General features: G+C 37.3%; 1 protein-coding gene across 6 annotated transcripts in view; it reads right to left on the bottom strand.

Moving 5' to 3' along the window:
* Positions 1–4640: 4640 nt before the first annotated feature.
* col12a1a (collagen, type XII, alpha 1a) overlaps positions 4641–23478 on the bottom strand; it is a 67452-nt gene continuing 48614 nt past the window's right edge. For 5 of the 6 annotated variants that reach the window (XM_044143009.1, XM_044143008.1, XM_044143010.1 and 2 more), the window contains 22 exons: positions 22990–23113; positions 22768–22911; positions 22390–22554; positions 21595–21633; positions 21312–21450; positions 20594–20736; positions 19806–19915; positions 16073–16231; positions 15712–15789; positions 14503–14589; positions 14034–14087; positions 11702–11797; positions 11342–11395; positions 10422–10475; positions 10010–10063; positions 9496–9567; positions 9377–9412; positions 9224–9290; positions 8958–9140; positions 8661–8738; positions 7482–7652; positions 4641–5514 (listed from right to left, as the gene is read on the bottom strand). In XM_044143009.1, the coding sequence (XP_043998944.1) occupies positions 5357–5514; positions 7482–7652; positions 8661–8738; positions 8958–9140; positions 9224–9290; positions 9377–9412; positions 9496–9567; positions 10010–10063; positions 10422–10475; positions 11342–11395; positions 11702–11797; positions 14034–14087; positions 14503–14589; positions 15712–15789; positions 16073–16231; positions 19806–19915; positions 20594–20736; positions 21312–21450; positions 21595–21633; positions 22390–22554; positions 22768–22911; positions 22990–23113 (2265 nt within the window). In that variant the 3' untranslated portion in view covers positions 4641–5356. Of the gene's footprint in view, positions 6440–7481; positions 7653–8660; positions 8739–8957; positions 9141–9223; positions 9291–9376; positions 9413–9495; positions 9568–10009; positions 10064–10421; positions 10476–11341; positions 11396–11701; positions 11798–14033; positions 14088–14502; positions 14590–15711; positions 15790–16072; positions 16232–19805; positions 19916–20593; positions 20737–21311; positions 21451–21594; positions 21634–22389; positions 22555–22767; positions 22912–22989; positions 23114–23478 lie in introns of all 6 variants that reach the window. The other variant, XM_044143012.1, reaches the window with a different exon arrangement.

Genomic DNA, 23478 nt, shown 5'->3' with positions numbered 1-23478 from the left:
CCCCTCAACACAGTGCTGCTGTGCAATGTCGAATGTCTTTACTGAGACATGTTGACTAAAATCAATGTACAAAACTGCTTGCTTTCTGCATCATTTGGCTCGTAAAACTGAAACATTTCACTTGGTGTTAGATGTTGGGAAAAATCTGGATAGGATAGAAAACACACATGTACAAGCCTTTCCCAGCTAAGCATTTTATTTGCCTGGGAAAATCAGAGAGGCTCAGACATAATTAATGAACATGTTTGAATTGGTTGATGAATAATGAACACATTAGTTTGATCATATTATCAGGAGTAATAAATGTGGTATTATGAACAGAACTAGTGAAAGAATGAGCCCTCCTACTAAATAAGCTCATGTTAAGAAAGGCCATCTGTGTGTCACCTCATTAGCTTTGCAGCCCGAACAACAATGCGCGTGGGACCACCTTCATCTCTCTACACCTCGACAATTACTCTGTTAAAAAGATTGTTGCAAACATTTTTGCAAAGAGTGATGCCAACCTTTAAAAGGATTAGTAGGAAAACAGCCGCTTGTTGCCCTTTACCTCGCCACCTCCACAGATGTGCTCTGTGTGCAACGATAAATGCAACCATGAATTGGGCTGTGAACAGGACTTTCAATGCTTCGCTTGCCTTCTGGAATAATAAACAGCATGGGATCTTATGGGCTAATACGAGTCTACACCCATACTTGCTTTGATCTCTGTGTGGCTTCTGTTCACAGTGGTGCTATGAACCAAAGCGTGGAGGGGAGGTTTACATATTCATTTTTTTTTTTTTTTTACTTGCATTGTTAAATTCAAAATCAATATAAGGCCAGCAAAATGTATAAATGTCTAATATATTTGTAAATTAATTTGTCAGCAGAAAGTCCCTATGTACTATAGTTATTGGTATGAATATATCACATACTGTGATTTTTCCATTTTAAACTGACAGTGCTAGTGCAGTGAAGTGAGTGTTACAGGTTTCTTTGTTGCTTAAAATTCTCGTAATCAGAAAACTTCATACAGAAGTTAGTGCAGTGTTGGGATCCATTTTCCTGCATAATGGATATTGAAAGCAACATTTATAGAAATCTATTAAGGCGCAAGCAGAATAAATGTGACTTTGGGAAACCAAATTAAAGAAATAATACATACTAATTTAAATGGATACTGAAATAAATTAAATTGTATTTTATGTTTTCTTTCTTGGACATCCAGTCACATGTAAAAACTAAATAAGGACTTGATTTGTTTTTTTGTTTTTTTGTTTGATTTTTTTTTTTTTTTTACTTTTTCACAAAATAATTCCTGTTTTTGCAGCGTAAGCTGGAGGACTACTGGTTGTTCCAAACTGGGGAGAGTATTACTTTGCTGTTGGTTTTGGCATCTCAGTAAGTGGAAAACTTGTGTCTGTGTGGTGAATGAATATTTGCCCTCCGAGGAATCAAACAGTTCTTTGAGTTCAAAAGGACTGCTTCATTCCCTTCAAAAGGTTTTAACAGGGAAGTCCAACAAAAGCTATTCCATCCTTATATGTAACTGCTATAGCAAGCAGCAGATCTTATTCTTACGGTCCCTCTGTAAATTAAAACCTTCACTATATTATAGGATTATAATATAGTGAACAAAATGGCCATTACTTTGCTAAAGTGGGTTTTAATAGAATGCTTTAAAAAGAATCAAGAATATTTTATGTTGTTCTAAAACAAGAGCTGGGAGATAACACAATAAAAATAGCTATCGCAATAGGCATATGATCAATAGAAAATCTGATAGAGAATAGGATAGAATGTAGATAATTGAATTGAACTCTGTTTCAGAACCACACGACATTCTGGGGGATGAAGACAGAGGAAAGACATTAGCACTCAACTTCTCATGGCCCAGCTAAGCAAGGTGGGTGGCATCAACTAACTCACTCACTTTGGTAAGCGAACAACAACTTACTGAGTAACACTTGCGGTAGCATTTTTATGTTGCCTCCAACATAATCAGACACAGTAACACAGAAACTGCATGGCAGAAAACAGCAATTACCGTATTCAAAGATCTTTTAGTAGAGCTTATCTAACATATTTGAGAGAACATGCAGCACAGGAAGCTAAAAGACCTAGGAGTAATGCTGCTTCATATGCTGTTGGCTAGCGATTATAAAGCAGCCAATTCAAGAGTGCCATTAATATTTCCTGTCACTGATTGGCTGTGCTCCCAAGAGAGGACATAAGGAAGACTTAGTTTCTACGTACCACAAATCTGGGATAAACCTCAAGAAAATTTCAAAACAGCTGAAACACTGAGTTCCTTCTGATTAAGATTAAAAACCCACCTACCTTTGATTATTAGTAAATGTAACATTAATCGACATATGAGTGTCTTGATGATTTTGATTATGGCAAAATGCAAAGTTTACTGCTTTTTCACAACTGGTGACTGTATGGCATTTTTATGATACAAAGCACTTGAACTGCCTTGTAGCTGAAATGTGTTAAACAAGTAAACTTTAACTGTAGACATTAGCTTTTGTAGTAGTAAAATGGTTTCCACGGTGCTTATTGAGGTATTTTCAGGTATATTTGGTTTTTGAACTGTTAAAATAGGTAGTCATATGTGTGTTGTTAGAAAGAGTCCGAAGTATTCACAGATTTTAGGTATTTGTGAGCAATTGTGGTCCCTAACCACTGCGAATACCAGGGGTCTACTGTAATAATAAACAGTAATAATGTCACCTAATCTCACCCCATTTTAGGCAGATGCTTTGCTCAACTTAGAAGTTGGTGTCTGATTAATTCAGGTAATAATTTTTGACTACTTGGGGGTGACTCAAGTAGCATTGAAATTGCATTCTAGGTGGTCAGCTGGGACCTGACTATAATGCAACAGGACACTGTGAATTCCAAAGCATTCATCTCCAGTATGCATGGAATGTTTTACAACAGGAGCAGATCAAAGTTAACTCAGACACTTCAAAGACCTGACAGTACTCGATGTTCTAAGAAAATATCCTCCTTCTGTTGAAGTTTAGACATACATAACTGGTGTGTTTCTTCAAATACCAGTTCAGACAGCAAGATAAAAAAAAAAAAACAGTGTGCCAGCATTCTAACAGCCACAAGTTCTGTAAGAGCCTGAAGGAATTCATGTCCCAAAATGAACGCAGATGTATGCTGACTTGTCAACTAATGTCAAGAGACATTAGTTGACAAGATTCATCCATATAGATTCATGAAAACCTTACAGTGAAAAAGGTGTTGGGTAAGATGAAGACATGTCTTTAACGCCGCACAAGAATTCTGTAAGTTTGATTTTGTTTGAAGAGGCGAAAGAACCAAACACCATTTGACATGGATTCCATTGAGTGTGCAGAATGTTATGCAATTTTCTTGTAAGCGTTGTAATATATGTGAAGTAAGGTAACAGCTGCTCACACACATAAAATACTTTTTCCATACCTAATAAAATACAAGCCTCTGTAAGCTTTCAGTTGTTTTTTTTTAGAAGTGTTTCACAATTTCCTTAAGCATATCAAGATATAGCAGTCCAACATGAAAGGTTTTCTTTTGCAGGGAGATTTCACAAGTCTGTTCAGTGTGGTGATCTTGACCTCAGTGCTTTACTCCCAGTTTAATCTCTGGCATTTGTTTAGAAGTTCTCTGGCCTGTTCTTCTTTCATCAAAAAACATCTCATTTAGGTTCTGTTGTATCAATATATGTGCTCAATAGGTGGAAATATCAGTGCAATACAGGTATTGGCTCAAATGCGTCTGCTAGGCGTAGTGCTACTTCACATACTGTTGCAATGTTTTCGCATAGACATTCTAGCATAATCCTGATGGAATGAATGCCAAGTTATGTGAAAATCTGCAGTTCATGTGATGGTGAAGTTGTTCTCAAACTCCCTTCAGTCTCCTGTCATTTTGCCCAGGCACAAGCTGACTTTCTGGAGAGCTCAAAAAAATCTTATGCTGTCAAAATAAATAAAGGTTAAAACTTCAAAGCATATCTTCAGGACTTTCACTGAGAGAAATCAGGTTTGTCGTTCATGACCAAACAAACTAGGAATTTAGACTCAACACCAGCTGTAGATCTGACATTTTGATGCTCTTGGCAACCGACCTTTGGCTTTAGACACCATTTACTATTGGGCTTTGCACATTTTCTTATGTGAAAACCACAATTTTATTGGAATACCGATGGAAAGTAATGCATTACTGTTAAGTTGAATGAATATGGGTTTCATGGTTTTCAAAATATTAACAAAATTAAAATCTGAAAAATGTAGTGTGCAATTGTATTAGGCTCCCTTTATCCTGTTACAAATAAAATCATACGCCACAAACTAGAAAGACAGTTATTAAAACGGCTCTTGAGGTTCTAAGCCTGGATTTAAAATAATAATAATAATAATAATAATCATTGAGTATTTAGGTGAATCTGAAAGCAGTTATTCACACTATTTTTTATTAAAAGGTATCATGGTAAATGAGGTTTAATGCACTTTCAGTATCATTTTCCATTTATTTCACAATTATGTACTACTTTAATGCAATCAAATACACTGCATTATTCTGTTGTAATGCAAGGCTCTATATGGACATAGGAGTTCAGTTCATCAAACTCATACAAAAATTAGGAAATATCCAGACAAGCGTAACATTTTCAGTAGTTTTATTGAAAAATGCCTCTTCCGTTTCAGAAATAAATAAGAAAATAAGGCTGTGTGTAAATTCACAAAATGTGCAGTTGAAACAGTTGAAAAAGCAATCCTATATCCATAGTTTTGCCACCAAATCCAAACTGCTTTGACAGAAAAAAAACAAAAAAAACTGTATTCTGACTTCAGTAAATATACAACATATTCATGCAATGTAACATTTGGTAACAACAAAAAAACAGATTTGATTTGCTACAGTTAGTCAGAATCTCATTGTTTACAGGCGGCAAAAAATGGCACAAAACTGAAATCATTGGGCATAAAATTGTTTGCAACCAGTGAAGGATTTGAAAAAGCGTAACATTTTGAAATCTGAAACAATTCAGGCATTTTGTTACTGTCTACGAACACACATATTGGACTACTTTGCTGTTGTTATTCCCATGATTAGTTCTTTACAAACTTGAGTCTGATGAACACTTGCAGATATATTACAGGCAGACACGAAAGGGAAACACTTAGCTAGCACACAGGTTTGTAACAAAGCTAGTCTACTTGCTACACTTTCTTGTGTCAAAATATATATATATATGTATAATTTTTTTTTCAATAAAGCCAGAGGTATCAAACCCATATAAGTATTTGTTTTGCTCTGCGTACCCTCTTTAAATGTTTGGGAATTATTTATTCTGGGAAATCCTGTTTGTATGTAGCTATGATGCCAGTCTTCCTGTATTGTCTGATTGTAGTGATCTCTGTCTTCGCTGGCCTCTCGAGTCACCGCGTGACTGTATTGTCTCAAATTCTCCAAATTCTCCAACTGGCTCCACAGGTATAGTCTCTACCTCAGGTGCAGGCTGGTAGCGGGTGGCTAAAAGAATATTTGGCCAATTTAATGAAAAACAAAAAAAAAAAACATTGGATGTGGCTTCAATACAGTTTTACATGAACAGTTTTAATACTACACTGTAGAATTAACAAATGTTCCTGTTAGAAATAGAAATTATTGCCTCCTTGAATACCAAAAAAAAGCAAATGAAAATTAAAACACCTTTAAATTTAATTTCAAACTTTTACAGTAAAATCCAACATGATATGTCATTTTTTTAAAAAGTGGTAAAATGACCAGCTTATACCACTATTTAAAAAAAAAAAAAAAAACACGAACTGGCTGGAGAAACACATTTTTCACTGACTCAACCAATGTACACAGATAGCATGATAACTAAATGAACAAATGAAACATGCTTTAGTCTGGATCAGAGCTAAAAGGTCACTAAAGCGTCATGAAAAGGGGTTATGCCAGGTGTAAGTAAGCAGTGGGTTATGAGGCACAAGCTCAATGAAAAGGTTAACATGAATTTTCTTTTCTTTATTATTAGTAAAATGTCCCGGTTCAGTCATTTACAAAGCAAAAAGAAAAAAAAATTAGCTCTATTTACACCTCTGTATTATTATTCTGATATCCTCTTTGTTAGTAGCTGAGTTGGTCGGTTTGTACATGCTGCGTCCTTTGTAGAAAATGCCCAGTCTCTGTTTTTTTTTTTTCCCATTGGTTTGTAGTTCAATATGCAAACAGGCCAGCAGGTTGCCATCACTGTAGCTTGTAGCTGTGACATCGTGTTAGTGCCAGCACGCTCCGTTTTCTTTCGTTTTGCATTTTGTTCCTTTTGTAATGTTAAATATGTCCATGGTGATTATTCTTACAAGCCCCAAAGCAACTGGACAAACATCTCAGAAACAGGACCTCAGAATGAAAGCGGCACTGACGACTTAGAAAGTTTACTATGCCAAACCTGGAAACAGTTAAAAAAGGGTGTGCGTTATTAGCAATTAATTAATGCAATGTAAGTCATACATCAGCTAATTGCTTTCATGCAACTTTCAAAACTAAACATCACATGTCAGGAGGTATTAAAATGTAGTATTTTACAAGGGTTCCCTCCTACTCCCAGGAAAGCTGTTGTAAAACTTAGCGCAGCAGGCTTGCCAAAGTTTTTGCTTCGTTCACATTAGAAATAATACACATGGGATTGTATTATTTTGACCTATGTACAAATATGTTTTCAGTGTAAAAAATTTATAAGATGGATGGTTAATGTGGCTAGAAGTCAGATACTTGGGGTCTCTTGGTGGCTAATTAGAGCACTAAAGCTCCACATAAAAAGACCTCCAAAGCCAAAAGTGTCACATTATTTGGATCCTTCTTAAAAGTAGAATGAACAACTTGACCTCAGCAACATAAAAAGAACATCAACTAAAAGAGGCTATAAAGTAAAGAAACTGTAGTTACAATCAACCGTTAGAAACTTTGCACCATGTAGAAAGTTCTCTAAAATGGCAAAAAGTTTTATCAAAAAACTGAACGGGTCTTACATTAGATCCTTTGAGATCTGACGTGAGAATTTGTTATAATTCCTGGAATTGCAAATAAACACTACTGATCACTGATTTCATTATATTTTGATTTAAATATCGAAGATTTTGACATACAAAACAGTACTGACACTATGTTAGCACCAACAAAGTGAATCGTAAAGAGCTCCATGGTGAAGATTTCAGACAGCTGGGCATCTGCATAAGGTAATTACTATGTCCTATTTCTTCAAGACATAACTTTCATATAAAGTTCATGTCAAAGTTCTGCTTTTTAATCTGTGTGTTCTAGTCCTTCACATTGGGTCTGAAAGGGTTTTAGCTTTGTTTAATAGCTATTAGGAATGCCTACATAAAGACCTCCAAACATCATCAATAAAGTGTAGCAATGAGTTGCAAATATACATTCCATCTATTTTGTTCAAGTCAAACCATGCAGGACTTAGACAGTAGTGGGGGTACCTGTGTATCCTTGTCCATTATATGGAATGCCCACACACTGAGAGGAGTCGCAGTATCCAGGGGGGCCTGGGGGTCCCCTCACACCTGGAACACCTTGACGGCCTTGAGGCCCACGAGGCCCAGAGGAACCAGAAGGACCCGGGGGACCTGTTCTCGACTCTCCTGGTGGCCCTGCACGAGAGAGTGAGGCCCGTTTAGGAAAGGGAGTTCCTCTGAAATTTGAGTGACATCACCTGTAAACTTACTGTGGAAACATTTGGGGTCATGGAGTAGCAGTTTTAATTTTTCAACTGCTCAATTAGAGAGTTTGACTAAGATCTAAAAACTAAAAAAGCGAGCCACAGTCTGGGGTTGAGTGGAGTTACCCCCAGCCCATCTGTCTAGACAGCACAAACTCAGGATGGAATTTTCCCCTTCTTCCCCCCTTTTCCGCAAAGTGAATCCATGTGTTGTCAATGCAGCCACCAAGAAAAGCTCATTCTCCAACAATCTAAATCTCTTCACCCTCTCACCACCCCCAAAACACACACTCATAGAACTGAGTCATCAGTGTAACTTCCTCTCTCTAGCCATTGGTGTTTCCTCACTTCATTCAGAATCTTCAGTGTTTGCTGTTGAGTAACAGACATAAGCAAACATTTCCCATTGCTTTGATTTGAACAGCAAAAGGGACAGAAATGCTAAAAAAAATAAAATAAAATAAAATAAAAAATTATAGAATGCTTTTAGGAAAACATTCTACAAACATAAGAAATTTTAGATGTTTCTACAACAGCATATTAGCTCTGAGTTAGAATGGACAAAACTAATCCATTTAGTTTTAATTTAATCCTTCCTGGATATATAACCACCAACAGCTCTGAATATTCAAATGTGGTGGAGAAGCACAATCTTCATATGACAGAACCCCCACCAAGAAAAAAAAAAACATGGAAAATTATGTACTGTGACAGCCCAAATGAAAGTGTTGAATTGTAAGCGTAGACTGTGCTTTTGTCCAAATAGATACAACAGAGGAAGTTTCATATTACTGACTCAGGCTAAGTTTTGCCAGACCAAAAAAAAAAAAAAAAGAATGCAAACGTTTAGTTTGATTTGGTGACCTTGAAGCTGTTGTAATTTGATATTTAAGTTGATTTCCTTCATTAGAAAATATCAAAATAACATTAACTGTATTACCTGGTGGTCCAGCTGGGCCTCTTTGTCCTCTAATATCATTTCCAGGGGCTCCTCTTTCCCCTTTTTCTCCTGGCAAACCTGCAAAAAAAAAAAAAAGAAAAGTGAAGAAAAGGAATTAAACACCAACACCCTTAACACATCATTTCCCAGCATTAAACATTGTGGTGGCAGCATCATGATGGGGTTATACAGATTAAAGAAATTTTGATTAATATGTATTTTCTAGGGGTTTTTTTGTTGCTCAACATTAAAATTATTACAAACAGTCAATATATTCCCATGACTTCTGAAAAGTACCTCTTTCTCCTTGATTTCCAGGTAATCCTGGAGTTCCAGGGAATCCAGATCTTCCAGGCTGTCCGGGCTCTCCTCGGGATCCAGGCTCACCAGGAGGGCCGGGAAGGCCTGGAGGCCCAGGAGTGTTGCTGCGATATCCGGAGGGAATCTGGTTGAGCAGCACATCAATTCTGCTCATCTGGCCTGCAAAATTCAGATGGATTTCATCGAGTAGAACTTGTCAAGGACTATTAAACTGCCAGAAGCTTGGGAAATGTCTTGCTCACTGTTCACAAGCTGTTCACAAACTTGTCTGGCAATGGAACGCATCATGTTCTGGGATGCAAAGTCGCCCTTGAAATCAAAGAGAGCTTAATGAAGACAAGAGTTCCTTTTCTTGTTACCGAAATGTGCAAAACTTGCATTTAGGTACAATCTACCTTCTCTCCTTTTTCTCCTTTATGGCCGACAGGTCCCTTTCAAAAACAACAACTAAGTCAAATCAAGCATAAAACATTTTCTTTCATCATATATTTTTATTCAAGTATTCAGTACATACTGGGTTTCCAGGGTCTCCTGGTTTGCCTGGTTTTCCAGTGATCCCTGGTATACCTGGATTTCCAGGACTTCCCTAAAAAATAAAATATTTGAATCCTTAGTAAATCATTTTACTCCTGCTCCTAACAGTTGTACAACAAGCGTCAAGTTGGGATTTGTGCTCTGACATCTGCAGTGGGGAAAATCAATTGCCAAGAACAGTGGAGTACATGGAAGTGCATGTACACCAACCATCACGCTAATGACTCCTGTGGCACTCTGGATGCTATAGACCATGTGCGCTCTGTTAACATGATGGCTGGATTAAGCAAATTCAGACCTCAGCAAACCACCGCAATGCATCATTCTCACAACAGTGGGGGAGCCAGTCTGGTTTTATGTGCTGTTCCAGCAGAGTGGAACTGTAGAGCCAGAGGAGCAGTTTTTTTTTTTTTTTTTTTTTTTTTTTTGCAGCTATACAATATCAGTAAAATAAAGCACTAAGCATTATTTATTTGGTGCCTATAGATACTCACCATGGGCCCTGGTGGGCCTCTGGGTCCAGATGGCCCCTCTTTTCCTGGTGGCCCCTTTAAAAGAAACAACATGCAGTCACATGTGAGTTAGAGTTCCTTGGGGAGCATGGTAGTTTAATATATCATTGTCATAATCTAAGGGGCTTTTTTTTGCCTTAAGGGTGCTTTTTTAACTTAAGGAGTATCACCTTAAGTTACTCCTTAACTTAAGGTGTTAAGTTAAGGTGGTCCAGCTGGGCCTCTTGAAATACGTGTATTTAAGCCCATGTATTTACAGGCTTAAATACATATGAATATAGTTAAACACCAATAACTCAGTCAAGATACCATATAAGGCATGATGTTAAAGAGCTTGATTCATTTTAAGGGATTTTGACTCTATACATACTCTATGCTAGCATGGAATTCTTACCCGAGCTCCGCTTGGTCCAATAGGGCCCAGAGGACCGCGTGGCCCAGGAGGACCCTGGGAAAAGACACACACACTTTACCATAAACAAATCACCGAAAACTGTGTCCATTTATGTAGCCCTCCTAGTGCGTCTAAAGGCTTTTAATATGCTGAAAATGCACTTCTTTCGTACATATTTAGCCAAAGATAACACATTATTTTGCTTGCAGAAACTCTAGAAAGTCTCCTGTGTCTCATATGATCGTTGTTCTTCTACAACAGGCCACATTAGGTTAAATTGCAAAGATGCTGCTGCCAATAGACTCTGAACATTACAGGGTAGGATTTTCTCCCATACTTCCTTATTTCAAGCCCAAGCATTGGTGATTTCCTCACCAGCTCAATGGTGGGAGTTGACTGAATGACATCAGCTGGATAAAATCACATGATTTTCGCTCCATGGCAAATGGCTCAAACTTAACTGCTGACAGAAGTAACAAAAATGTAAAGAACCTCTATGAACTTTGGTTACAGGCTCAAACCCCTAAAGTTTAAAGTTTTAAGTCACTTTAAACTTTTAAGTTTAAAGTGACTTAAAAGAAGTTTAAGTCACTTTAAACTTTTTTAAGTTTAAAGTGACTTAAAGAAGTCACTTTAAACCTTTCTAAATCCCATTCTGCTTCAGTTACACGGATCTTTTACTGTCTGGAGTAAAAAGTAACTATTCATTATATCAATTTCTATTCTTTTACTGTTTGTCATTCAAGAGGACTGAATTAAGACTTCAGTCTCCCTTAAGGTTGGCATGATAAAGCTTGTAAATCTCATTGTGGTTTCATTCTGATTGTTGGACTAAATTCACATTCCAGTGTAAATGCTGCTCCCTGTGGATATTTTCTAGTATCTTGATCATAAACCACATCTGAGCAAAACATTCTTACTTGCAAACCAGTAATGCCTTGATCTCCACGATCTCCCTTAGGTCCTGGACGACCCTAAAAATATAGGAAGAGGAAAAAGAAAGAGTAGCATACTTTATTTTACCCATTATTTGTTCCATGTTTGTGATTGATGGGATATTTTAATAGGATCAGTAAAGAAAATAACAATGTTCTCTGGATGTCTGGAAGATAGACGAGGGGAGTGAGATGTGTTTGGACAACAGTTTTAAATCCCACTAAGTGCTGATGTGCAGCAATGGTTGGATCAGGCATTCTTCACTAATCAGAAGGAAGGCAGGGAATGCAAAAGGTACAATTAACAAAACTGCCAAAAGGATTTGTCAATGAAAATTAACTTACAGGTTCTCCAGGCCGAGAAAGTCCTGTAGGGCCTTGTGGACCTGGTGGTCCCATCGCACCTGGGAGTCCAGACTCACCACGTGGACCCATTGGACCCTGCGGCAATACACATATCATCAGCAAGATGGTAGAAAATCACAATATTTGGAAAGAAGGTTAAAGTCAAACTTAATTATGCTTGAAACTGTGCTGACAGATGATTCGTTGTTTAACTATGACAGTTCTGGGAAATGGACCTTCAAAATATTTGACGTGGGCCTCCTTGAAATTTACTGTGGGGAAATATACATTTAACTGTTTTCAGATGTGTGCAATTTCTATGAAGAGGAGAAATTAAACTTTAAGAGGCAGACCTCTGGAGTAGTTTTTTTTGCTACCTAACCACTGATGATATTCTAGATTTACAAGCCTTATAAATCTAGAATACAAGATTTATGCATTTTCTGAATACAAAATGCATACAATTTGATTTTTTTTTTTTGCATTTTGTCATGATATGATCATTATCTGCAAATGATTCTATTGTAATTATATATAGGCCAACACAAAATAGTGCATAATTATAAATTGGAAGGAAAATTATGCATTATTTTGACTATAATATGGAAGTGTACTAAGCCCCAGGATTTAATTCTTTGTAAGGACCACCTTTTACTGTTATTACAGCTGCAAGTGTTTTGCAGCATGTCTCTACTCACTTAGAAACTGCCCATTCTTGTTTTTTAAAATATTATAGCGGAAGCTCACTCAGATTCGACAAAGAGAATCTGTAAGAGGAATTTCTAAGTCATGCACACAAGTCACATAAATATTCTGGCATAGGCTTCGCACGTCAATAAAGGGCAGCGCCCTTCAATGGCAGCAGCCCCAGGTGCCCCGTCTTCTTGGATGGGCTGTACTGAAATTAATTTTGTTGCGCTTCGGTGCAATAACAATAAAACCATTCTGATTCTGATTCTGATAAGGGATGTGAGTGCTTTATCACCCAAAGTTTTGTTAGTGGGATGGTTAAGTACACACAGTGTACCCACAGTTTTGCACAAAATATGTACTTCTATGGGTATGGGTTTGCATTTATACCAGTGATATGAGCGTGCAGTGAGGCTGATGTGAGCACAGGTATCTGGGTTAACAAACATCATAAATGGTGTTGAGTGTTTAAATTTCACAAACGCTTGCTCAACATTTTTTTTGGTACATATGAAACATCATGTGTCTTTCACATGCAAAGTACGTCATTATTGTGTTATCAACTATGTTTTCAGCATAAAACATATTTAAAGAAATGACACCACCAGCCAATTACAAACAGATTATTTTGCAACAAATCAGAGGATCCCTTTGATGAAAAAGAACCACTCTGTACCAGCAAACCAGAATACTGCACCAATAAAAACACTTGAATTTATTACACTAAATTCAAGTGTAATAACATAATACACTTGAATTTAGTAGACTGAGAATGTGTAGTTAAGCATGCAAATAAACTTGGTGTAGTTTTACATTTAATTTTTATACTCAGATCCAATTAAACTATAACTAATGAATTCAATCAGCAAATTTTCTCACACATTTGCTGTGTTTTCTTAAATGGCTTGAGGCAAACTGCAGAGTGGGATTATTTTAGCTTTGTCTTAGCAGTTCAACAATTTTGCCACTCATCAACAGTGCTGCACGACATCAGAAGATCTTGCCGATATAGGTTCAGATATAAGACTATAAATGTCTTTCCTCTTGTCTGTGCTTCGATCCCTCTGTGAGCTTTAGCATTTTGGGTAATGTTATTTGTCCTGCGTGAGCATCTCCTGCCTGTGACTCTGTTCAACCTGCTAAATATTACATTAGCGTGAAAAATGTAAGTTCAAAGTTTGAATATATAAGCCAACAATTATGGCACTCCAAATAGTCCCTTGAGATAAACACTGTGCACACACTGATATTTCAATGATGATTTATTAGCAATATACTGTGCGGCTTTACTTTTTTGAAAAGACCAGATTTGTGGAATGCATAGCAGTCCTGTTGACAGATTTTGCAGCGCCTGCAGATCTACCAGGTGCCCCTTGGCTGCATGGGTTATTGTTTATTGGCCTAACCCTGCTTTGAATTTTTCCACAACTTCATTCCTGACATGTCTGCTGTGCGTGTTGTTCTAAATTATGCTCACAGTTGGTTTTTATTTACTAATTAGATTACTGTAAAAAAGTTCAAGAGCCAGTATTACTTTTGCCCAACCATGTGTAAAAACAAACAATAGTAGTACAAGACATAATAATGGTATTCACTAGTAACAATTTTCAGCATGCGTTGAGTGATTTAAATTTGAACTCACAGGGTTGCCAGGTGTTCCTCTGTCTCCTCGAGGTCCTTTAGAACCTGGACTGCCCTGAAAAAAGTGAAGAGGCAGAAGCACAGGCTAAGCGTAACAACAGAAGCAAATTCTGAAGCACTTAAACCCCAGGCATTAGGACTTCCTTGCTGGGCCTAAGTGAGTTTACTGGGTGCACATATTGCAGACTGTTGTTTTATCATGAAACATTTATCTCTTGACACTCATCCCTAAGCACTCATTTCTTTGCAAGACGTTAGCCTCATTCTTTGTGCTGCTTTCTCCATTTGGAGAAAAAAAAAGAATTATGCAAGAAACATTCTCGGCTACATAAAGTTCAAACTGTGCAAAGAACGTGCAATCCTAGTGGAAAACAGTATGGCTTTATCATCATCTTCAAAACATCTAAGACTTCTGAGAAAACAATTTTATCAGGCGAGGACAGACAAAAAGCAGTGATAGCGAGGTTTACCAAGGGTCCAGGAGGCCCCTGTGGGCCGATGCTGTCCTGTGTACAAGTACAGGAGTGAGGAAGGGAAGGACACTTGGCCTCGTCTCGCTGGAAGCAAAGAAGATGCAGAGATAAAAATGTAACATACATGCTTGCTTTAGTTTTATTATTCTCCCTTTTAAACTCTGACACCTGAAGACATTTCCTGGCAATCTAAAACTGAGGAAATTAAATTCATGATCTTATCCTGGATATTTCTGTCTTTTGCTTTGCTAGGGATTTATAAAAGATGAGACAGTTTTCTAACCCATAAAAGGCAAGAATGGATTAATGTTGAAAGTGTGACACAAAAAATAGGGCTTTGAGACCAAAACGCTGCAGCTGCAGATTCATTTCACATTTCTGCATTGTTGTCTTTAAGCACAACGAATTACAACTCCAATCATTGATGTGATATATTCATATCTGGAGAAAATTACACAAAAATTGCTTGTAATTGGCTAAAAGTGTAAGTACCACAGAACATAAATGAATCCTTTTACTGTCTGCTACATGAGCCAAAGAAGGGCTTGTTTTTATGCAATTGGGACTCATGCTTTATATAGTCAAATTATCAAAATTACCAAGGATACAAAGTTCTTTCCAGACAATCTGACATGTTTTTTTTTTCCTCTCTAAACTGCTGTTTTTAGCAATAGACCAAGAAATTGTGTAGTGTATTTTTCTGATTGTCTATCATATAACTTGCTGGAATTAAAAATGTTGGCAGATTTTTCAGAAATCTCAGTTATTGATCAACAATCTTGAGGTGAAAAAGGATCTGCTGTTTTAGGGATATGATCTGCTAGGCTAATTAAAGATGCTAATGACAACCTGAAATGTAAACACTGTTATCCTTTTAATTTTTAGCTTTCTTTCAACACAATACAAAATGTTTAAAAAGTTAAATAAATATCAGAGAAGAGGTATTAAGCATATTCGTAGAGCAAATATATATTGGTCATGAGTCCTCATCTGGGGTTCAGTTTCCAACATTGGACCTTTTGTTGCATATCTTCCTTCCTCTCTCTTTGCCTATTTATTCTCTGATTAATGTAACCCCAACTTTAAAATCAACCAACTTTCCTCAAAGCAACACCATCATTTTGCAAACAATGTGAGAAATTGTAATACATCAACATCCATCCCATTTCTATTTTGAATCATTTGGAAGTCTAAAATGACACTTACTGTGGCTGGCAGCTCGCAGCATTTGTCTCGGCTAATCCAGCTCAAGCTGCAGACAATATCAAACATCTGGAGCTGGAACTACAAGATACAAGATGAGGGAGAATACATTGAAGGGTGTTTCAAATAATTCCCATTCCTAATAAAAAAAAGTACAGAGTTGGAAAAAATACAATGGGATCCAGGGAGAAATGGAGGCTTGCAGACTTTCATTCTTTCAACAGCCAACCCTGGGAATAGTTAAAATTTAGCTGGAGCATTAATGCACTACAGATTTGAGATGTTCATTGTTTTGAACACTGCTAGATCCTCTTCCAGATGTCACTGTTGCATTTTTAACAAGCTTGGCTTGTTTTGCTCTTACTGTTGCTGAGGTCTTCTTTGAACCTGAAGACTTGACCATCTTGCCAAGCACTTCGTAGCCCTCCAGCGTAATGTTGTTGGCCTCCTTGATGGGTTTCTCTGCCACTTCTTGGCAGTCCACAGTGAGTTTGACTTTTTCTGGTGAGATGGTAATGTGAATCTAGAAGAGACAGACGACGGAAAGGGGGAAGCTTTTAACAAAACATCCTTGTCTTATTGGAATACCACCTGTACCCAATTTATTCATGCACAATAAATTTGTGCATTGGAAATGTAAAAAGATGGGGCTGGGACGCATTTATATTTTGAAGAGATGTGCTTGTTTTCAAAATGAGAACAATAAGGCCCTATAGTAACTGTATTGCATTTAATTTGGGGAGTTCAGAAATCTTAAGTCAATAAAACACCTTGCTAAGTACAGATGAAATTATCCTGAAATCCTTTTTGATCTAGCAAAAAACTGACATTTGATTCATCTAGACAACTCTAGACCTTAAAAACCTATGCAACAGCTAGCTATTCATCTGCGGTCTGTTATTATATAACGACTGAGCGAAAAAAGTGCCAAATTCTTAGATTTCCTGTGCATAGAGGCCCCATCCACACATCTTGAAGCAATATCTTCTGCGGCTTGCCATCAGAAGTCCTACACTTTCCATACTTTTCCATCTCTTTGCAGTTGCAAATTTTCCCCCACTCTAAAGTCAAACAAGATCGCTTTATGTCAGGAAAAAGCTTGCTACCATTTCTCTCCACAAAGCTATATCAACCACAAACCAGACCATAGTTCCTGGCAACTATTCACAAAATTACAGTCTACTTCCTTGGAAGCAGAACAAACTATACGGTGTACCACAAAGGGGAAAGAGGTGCCATTTATTCCAGGGTCCTGGCATAAATGTAAACCGTGATGCCCTTCAGGGTTCACCAAACAATTTAATGCATTCTATTTATGCATATATGCTTGTATATAATGCTTGTATATATATATATAGCACCTCCTTGACCAATAAGTAAACATGAAAATACCGAAAGCGATAAAAAGTAAATCTAGAGAAAAACTATCCTGGGAGCATTCAAAGCTCCCTTAACTGAGTTGTGAGATGGTTCCAATGAAAAAAAGTGTTGACAAAATTGGTCATCTTAATAAATTGCTACCAACTTGTTTAGTTGCTTCAGTTCTCTACATGTTGACTCTAGCTCTGCTTTAACTGATTAAACATCTTTGCATGATTCCCAGCAAATAGAGTTTTATTTTTCCTGGCTCCCTCTTTCCTGTTCTGTCATTTTCCAAAATCCAAAATCTTGAAAGACAGTGTTTTAATTTCATTTATACATTAAAAATGTCATTTCTTGGGGCGTGCTGTGGTGGCGTAGGGGATAGCGTGAACCACATTTGGAGGCCTGCAGTCCTCGACGCGGCGGTCGCGGGTTCGATTCCCAGACCCGGCCAACATTTGCAGCAATGTTTTCCCCCTCTTCTTCCCCCTTTCCTGTCAGCCTACTGTCATATAAGAGACTCTAGAACCCACAAAAGACCCACTGGAGGGGAAATAAAATTATAAAAAAATTTAATTTCTCTATGAAATTATATAAAAAACAAGTTTGTGTTTTCTGGGCTGAAACACAATAAACACTGAGTGTTGATTCTCATTTACATTGGCGTTAAAACTATGCTTCGACTAGTCCTGAAACCCAAAGTCCGCATTTTTCTCTTATCTTTTTAAAGGAAGTTTCGGATTTCTGTTTGTGCATGCAAAGGATAAGGAAAATAAGTACATCTTGAATTTCCTCTATACTTGGCCTCAATTTTTTGCAACGTGAGGATCACATCAGCAAAGTGTGGGACAGCATCAGTGGTCATTTTTAGAATCATTGCTATGTAGCATCTTCAACAGTCTCTGATCTATATGTACCATTGATGTTATGATGAATAAAGACTGAATTAAAAAAAAAAAAAAAAAAAAAACACTACTCAGGGAATTTGATGTGCAAAACCAAGAACTTTTAGTCAAAACCAACAAAACCAACTGTCAGTGAGATTTCAGCTTGGACGCCAAAAAGACACACTCTTTGAGGTCAACCCAAAAGAGTCAAAAAAGTTCCAAAAAACCACTGACAACATGTAAACTCAAACCACCACCGCAGGCAGCGCCAGCACTTACTTTGCAGACCAACAAATAAGCAGCTAGGTAGACCACTACGGACTCGCCAGCTTATGGAATGGCAACACTTCACCACCAAATAGCCACCCAGTGCACATTCAAACAACAGTCTTCACTATGGCCACAAGCTGAGAGAACCAAAACACACACGTACATTCAAAGATTAGTCTGTTTTCCAACCAGACAAATGAAGAAACGTTTAAGTTTCATCAAATACTGAGCCAATGTTTTCCAAAGACCCATTTATTCATGAAGTTACCTCACAATTAGTTGTGTCGGTGTTGAATGGTTGAACTGCAAAACTATTTAGTGCCCTCTGATGTTTGGGCCAGCACATCTCTCAAGTGAACTTTGATCTTGGATAAGACTCTTGCTCATTAAAAAGGGGTCACTAATTATGATAACCTTGGTGTTGGAGAAAAAAGGATTCCATATCACAGATAAAACTTTAAATGCAGTTTGACTTAACTTGGATGGTTGTAGTTAAATCCATCCAAGTCAGCCTGACAACATACTGCATCCTATTGTTCTGCTTTCCACATCCCACAGTGCTAACACATGACAAGAGCTGTTTTGTATTTTTCATGGAGATTATTAATGTCTTTGTTTGCATCTTGAAAGAAACCATATTGCAATACTTTTAGGAAGAGTCAAGCATAAGGATGTAATATTTGGATTTATTTACTAGAAAGAAACAAATATCACTACTGTGAGGTTCGATCTTTTGAGTTGGAGCCAAGCTTTTGACAGATATTTAGAAGAGTGTAGATCTTACTTGCAAAAACTATGGAGCTCTTCAGCATAGTACTTCATGATCTACTATGCTGAACGAAACTGTTAAATCAAAGTATTATGGTCTGAAAATCTCCTAAATCTGTTGCCATGCACTCTAAAAACCCTCTCATTCATCAGATGCTACAAGACTTAGTCAGACTTAAATACCCCAAGAACATAATTTTTACCTTTGAAGCTATCTCTATCAATCTTTTGCTCATTTTAATTTCACTGTAATAAAAACTGAATGTTTGTAGTAGAATATCATTTACTCTTTGTATCTGCGACTGGTTGGAAAATCAAGTCCTGAACCAGACATTCTGCACATTACACCCGAAAGGTACACATTACAAAGGCATCAGACTTTCACCCTCACCAGCAGCATTTAAACTTATTTATTGTCTCAGAAGCTCATTTATCAAATGAAGTGCCTGGTCTAAATAAAACAAAGCTCAAATGTCAACTCATGAAAAAGGGGGACCTCAAAAATCTCAACAGTAAGATAACACTGAGATTGAAAGTAGAGATCTTTTGGTGGGTAATTTAAAACTGCTCCACAGCAACAAAGCTCACAATAAGGGTTATCTCAGGCAGATTAAATAAGGCAGAAGAGCAAAACAGACACACATAAAAGCATGTCAAAAGAACTATATATGAAAGGGAAGGAATTGGATCTAAGTACTTTAAGATGCCCCAAATTACTGGAAAAACATTTTTCTTTTGTTTTTTTTTGCAATTATCACTATGAAGTGCAAGCAGATACTTATGCTTTTAAGAATCATGCGATATGTTTACCTTATGGAAACTGCCATGGAAAATTCGCTTCACTTGTGCTTCATTAAAGACAGCTCTCTGAATCTCTCCTCGGGTGTCCTTGTTGTAGAACGTAAGAGTTTGGGTGGAAGCTGAAAAGACAAGAGCCTTTGATAAATCCCTGGCAGTATGCTCTGATGCACGCAACGGTCAGGATTATGGGGAACATATGCTCATGGTTTGCAGGTGATTGTGATATTCACATGAAGTTTTTGCATTCCTTCAGAGGGCAGAAGCACAAACTTACAGCAGATGTTCATTTAAAAATTAAAGCTTTTCATTACAGAAAAACAGTGAAGAAGACTATTCCTAATTTCAAGTAGGGACAGAACACCATCCTCAGGCTGGAACAAGGTGGTGGTGGCATCATATCATGGGAATGCCATTTTTTAAGAAGAGAGGAAGGTTGGTCACAATTTATTGGAAGATGGATGGAGCTAAATATAAGGCAATTCTGAGCACTGCACAAGACTTGGCACAGGACATGACAATGGTTGTTCGTACAGAACAACCCTTAACATGCAGCTGGTGTGTTTAGATCAAATGTACTGACATATTAAAACAGTCAAATGAAAATCCTGACCGCAATCAAATTGAGAATGTGTAGCAAGAATTAAAAATTATTGCAAATCCCAGTAAGATACATTGAAGTTTGTTTTTAATGCGTCAATATCAGACAAGGCTCAGAGGGTGGCAATACATTTGCACGGCACTGCAAGTACTGAGTCAGCCACTCAACTTTCCCTTCTGACTGGCTGATGGAAACTTACGATTCATTGTGACTCCGACCTCAGGGTTGTTGTTTTTGTCAGCAATCTGCCATACATCAAAAGGTTCAGAGGGCGTATCAGGCAAGAGGCGGAGGAGCAGGACGATGGTGTAAGATGGGGGAAGGCCATCTGGGTGGATCTCCCTATTAAGAGTTAAAAACATTTACTGTCATGACATTCATCTTGTGTTTACATTGCTAAGCCAACATTAAATGAAACTCCATCTGCAAATATATATAATCCTCTTTCTTAAACATGCTTAAAAATCTTTTAATGATCATTTCTGTCCAGGCTTTACCGAACTTGCATGCAAAAACAGTTTTTCCATGTTCTCTTGTTCCATGTAGTTCAATGTTTTTCACTTGATTGCATAGACAGTACTTTACTTCTGTAAATATCTAATTCCATTTCAACAGTGACGCTTTAAGGTTATTTTCTCCTTCCAGGGTAAGGATAAGGGAACTGGGCATGTGGTAACTGAAATCTTTTGTTCAAAATCATACAAAAAACAGGAGAGTGGGCTTAGTGCTGGAAAGTACTCTGGAAATCCCTTTAACTACAGATATGAGTTACCATCATTAAAAATGACTGTGGGCTGAGGAGCATCATAGACTATATAACAAAGAAAAGACAAGGTCAGCTACATTGGGAAAAACCGCAATCCAAGAGTTACACACCCTTTATTTTCACACAAATAATATTTTGCTCAGACTCTTACTTGGTAGGTTGGGTTAGGTAGGAGTCTTTGTGCAGCCTGTAGGCAATGTAGCTGTTAAAGGAACCAGTCTCCATGGACACACCATTCATGCCAGCGAATGTCCGGTCTGTTATGTTGAAAGCTTCAAGCATTCTGAAGCCTGAAAAGAAAGAATAAACAGAGCAACAATAAGAAGAATAAACTGAGCAACAACAAGAATAAGAAAAATGCAAAGAAAATGTCTTAGTAAAGCCTATAAGCGCTCTAGAGATTAATGTGCAAGGTGTGGTATTTAAATGCTTACCAGGTGTGGTGTATCCATTGATGTAGATTAGAGGGCAAGCTGCAAGATCACAAGAGTTTATAAGACATTGGAAAAATAGATTAGGTGTAGACACTTTGTTACTTACAGATGTCGGCACATTTATTGGCATCACTGACAAAGATGTGTAAAAGTCTTACAGTACTGCAGAAGTACATTGCCTCTGTAAATTTCATAAAAAGCCGAACTTGGAGAACATTTTATCTGAGAGAAAATCATGCAATTTTAAGAAAAAAATTCTTGCGCAATAATATTTTTTTTGTAGCCTTGTGGTCAACACAGTATAGAATATTTTTTCAGTGGGACAACATTTAGCCTTTTATACGTTTTTCCAAGTGGACGCTTGCACAAACAGAGCTGATTCTTCGTTCTTTTCTTCCTGCACAATCTGTGTGGGCTGTCCTGGGTCCTCTCTCGTGATCTTTTCTCATCAGCTCACCCTTAAAGTTTTCTTTATAAGTTAGGGCTTGAAAAAAAATTGCTTGGTGTTTAATGAATCATTTTGGTGTCTATTTGGCTGTGTATTTTAATCCTTACAACCCGTTTTAAATGCTCTGTGAGATTCCACCTTATAGTGTAATATACTACTTCAATAACATATTAAAATATGTATGATATGTATTTTAGTACTTTTAACAAATTTACCATGGGTGCCACTATTTTCATTCACTGTTATATGTTTTTCATTATTTTGTCCATTTGTGAAGAAGCAACCCAAAGCACATCACTCAATTAAATCAGTTAGGAATAGATCAGATTTGTTAGTATTTGTCTTACTTGATGTGGCGGTTTCACAGATGAAGGTGATCAGGTTATCCTGGATTTTATCAAAAGCATCGTAGTCGTCGACGACAAACACGTGCCTCTCAGTGGGTTTGCTGCCAATAACCGTCAGTTCTCTCAAGTCAACATCAGCTACGCCAACCACAAACACACTATAGCCTATGTAACACATACACAAAAACAGACAAAAGCTATTGTTAAGTACATCAAAAACTCACAGGTGAGTTGACTATGCCTCACATTACTCTGAGCTTATTAAATATTCAACCACAGGCCTTTAGCCCTGTTATAGAAAATAAAAGGCTTCACAATTGTACTCAAAAATGTTTCTTAGGCACAGTGTAAAAGCAAGCAGATATTATGACTTCATACCAGAGTGCTGCAGTTTCTCTGCACTTTTCTTAACTTCATCCTGGGAGCGTCCATCTGTGACAACTACCAGCACTTTAGGGACGTTTCTTCTCATGCCACTGTCTGACGTAAACACCTTCTCGTAGACATGCTTCAGAGAAACACCTTAAGAAAAACAACCAATATATGCATAACAATTCCAAACAATTACTTTGTTAAACTATCTTTTTATAAGTGAAGTACCAGTCTTGGTGTTGCCTCCTCTGTAGCGAACTGACTGCAAAGCTGATAAAACAATTCCCTTGTCGTGGTAGGTGTTAAGTTTGAATTCAGTCTTAGCATCATCGCTGTACTGCACAAAGGAAACCTGTACAAAAAATAAATGAAAATAGATGGGTTAAGGCTGATGATAGGACACAGAAAAATAATAACAGTAAGTAAAAATAAGTTATTAAATTATGTAGTGTATGCATAAGTGTGTGTTTTATGTGAAAGGTTTGATCTTTCACATCCAACTATGTCTTAATAGTTTTGTCTGCCTTTAGGTCTGTCAGTATTTGTCAAATATTCTCATAGATTCAAGAATAGATTCAAGAAGCTTTAAATGTCCATTAATGAAAAAAAATCCCTAGGCATGTACTTGTCTACTTTTAATATCATGTTTAAAACCTTAAAGGTAAAAACTAACCTGGGCCATGAGATAGTATCTACAACAGCAATTTGATGATAAAT

Source organism: Gambusia affinis, linkage group LG16, assembly GCF_019740435.1.
Source record: "Gambusia affinis linkage group LG16, SWU_Gaff_1.0, whole genome shotgun sequence".
Lineage (NCBI taxonomy): Eukaryota > Metazoa > Chordata > Actinopteri > Cyprinodontiformes > Poeciliidae > Gambusia > Gambusia affinis.
Note: the sequence above shows the minus strand (reverse complement) of the source record. Positions and strands in the feature narration are given on the sequence as shown.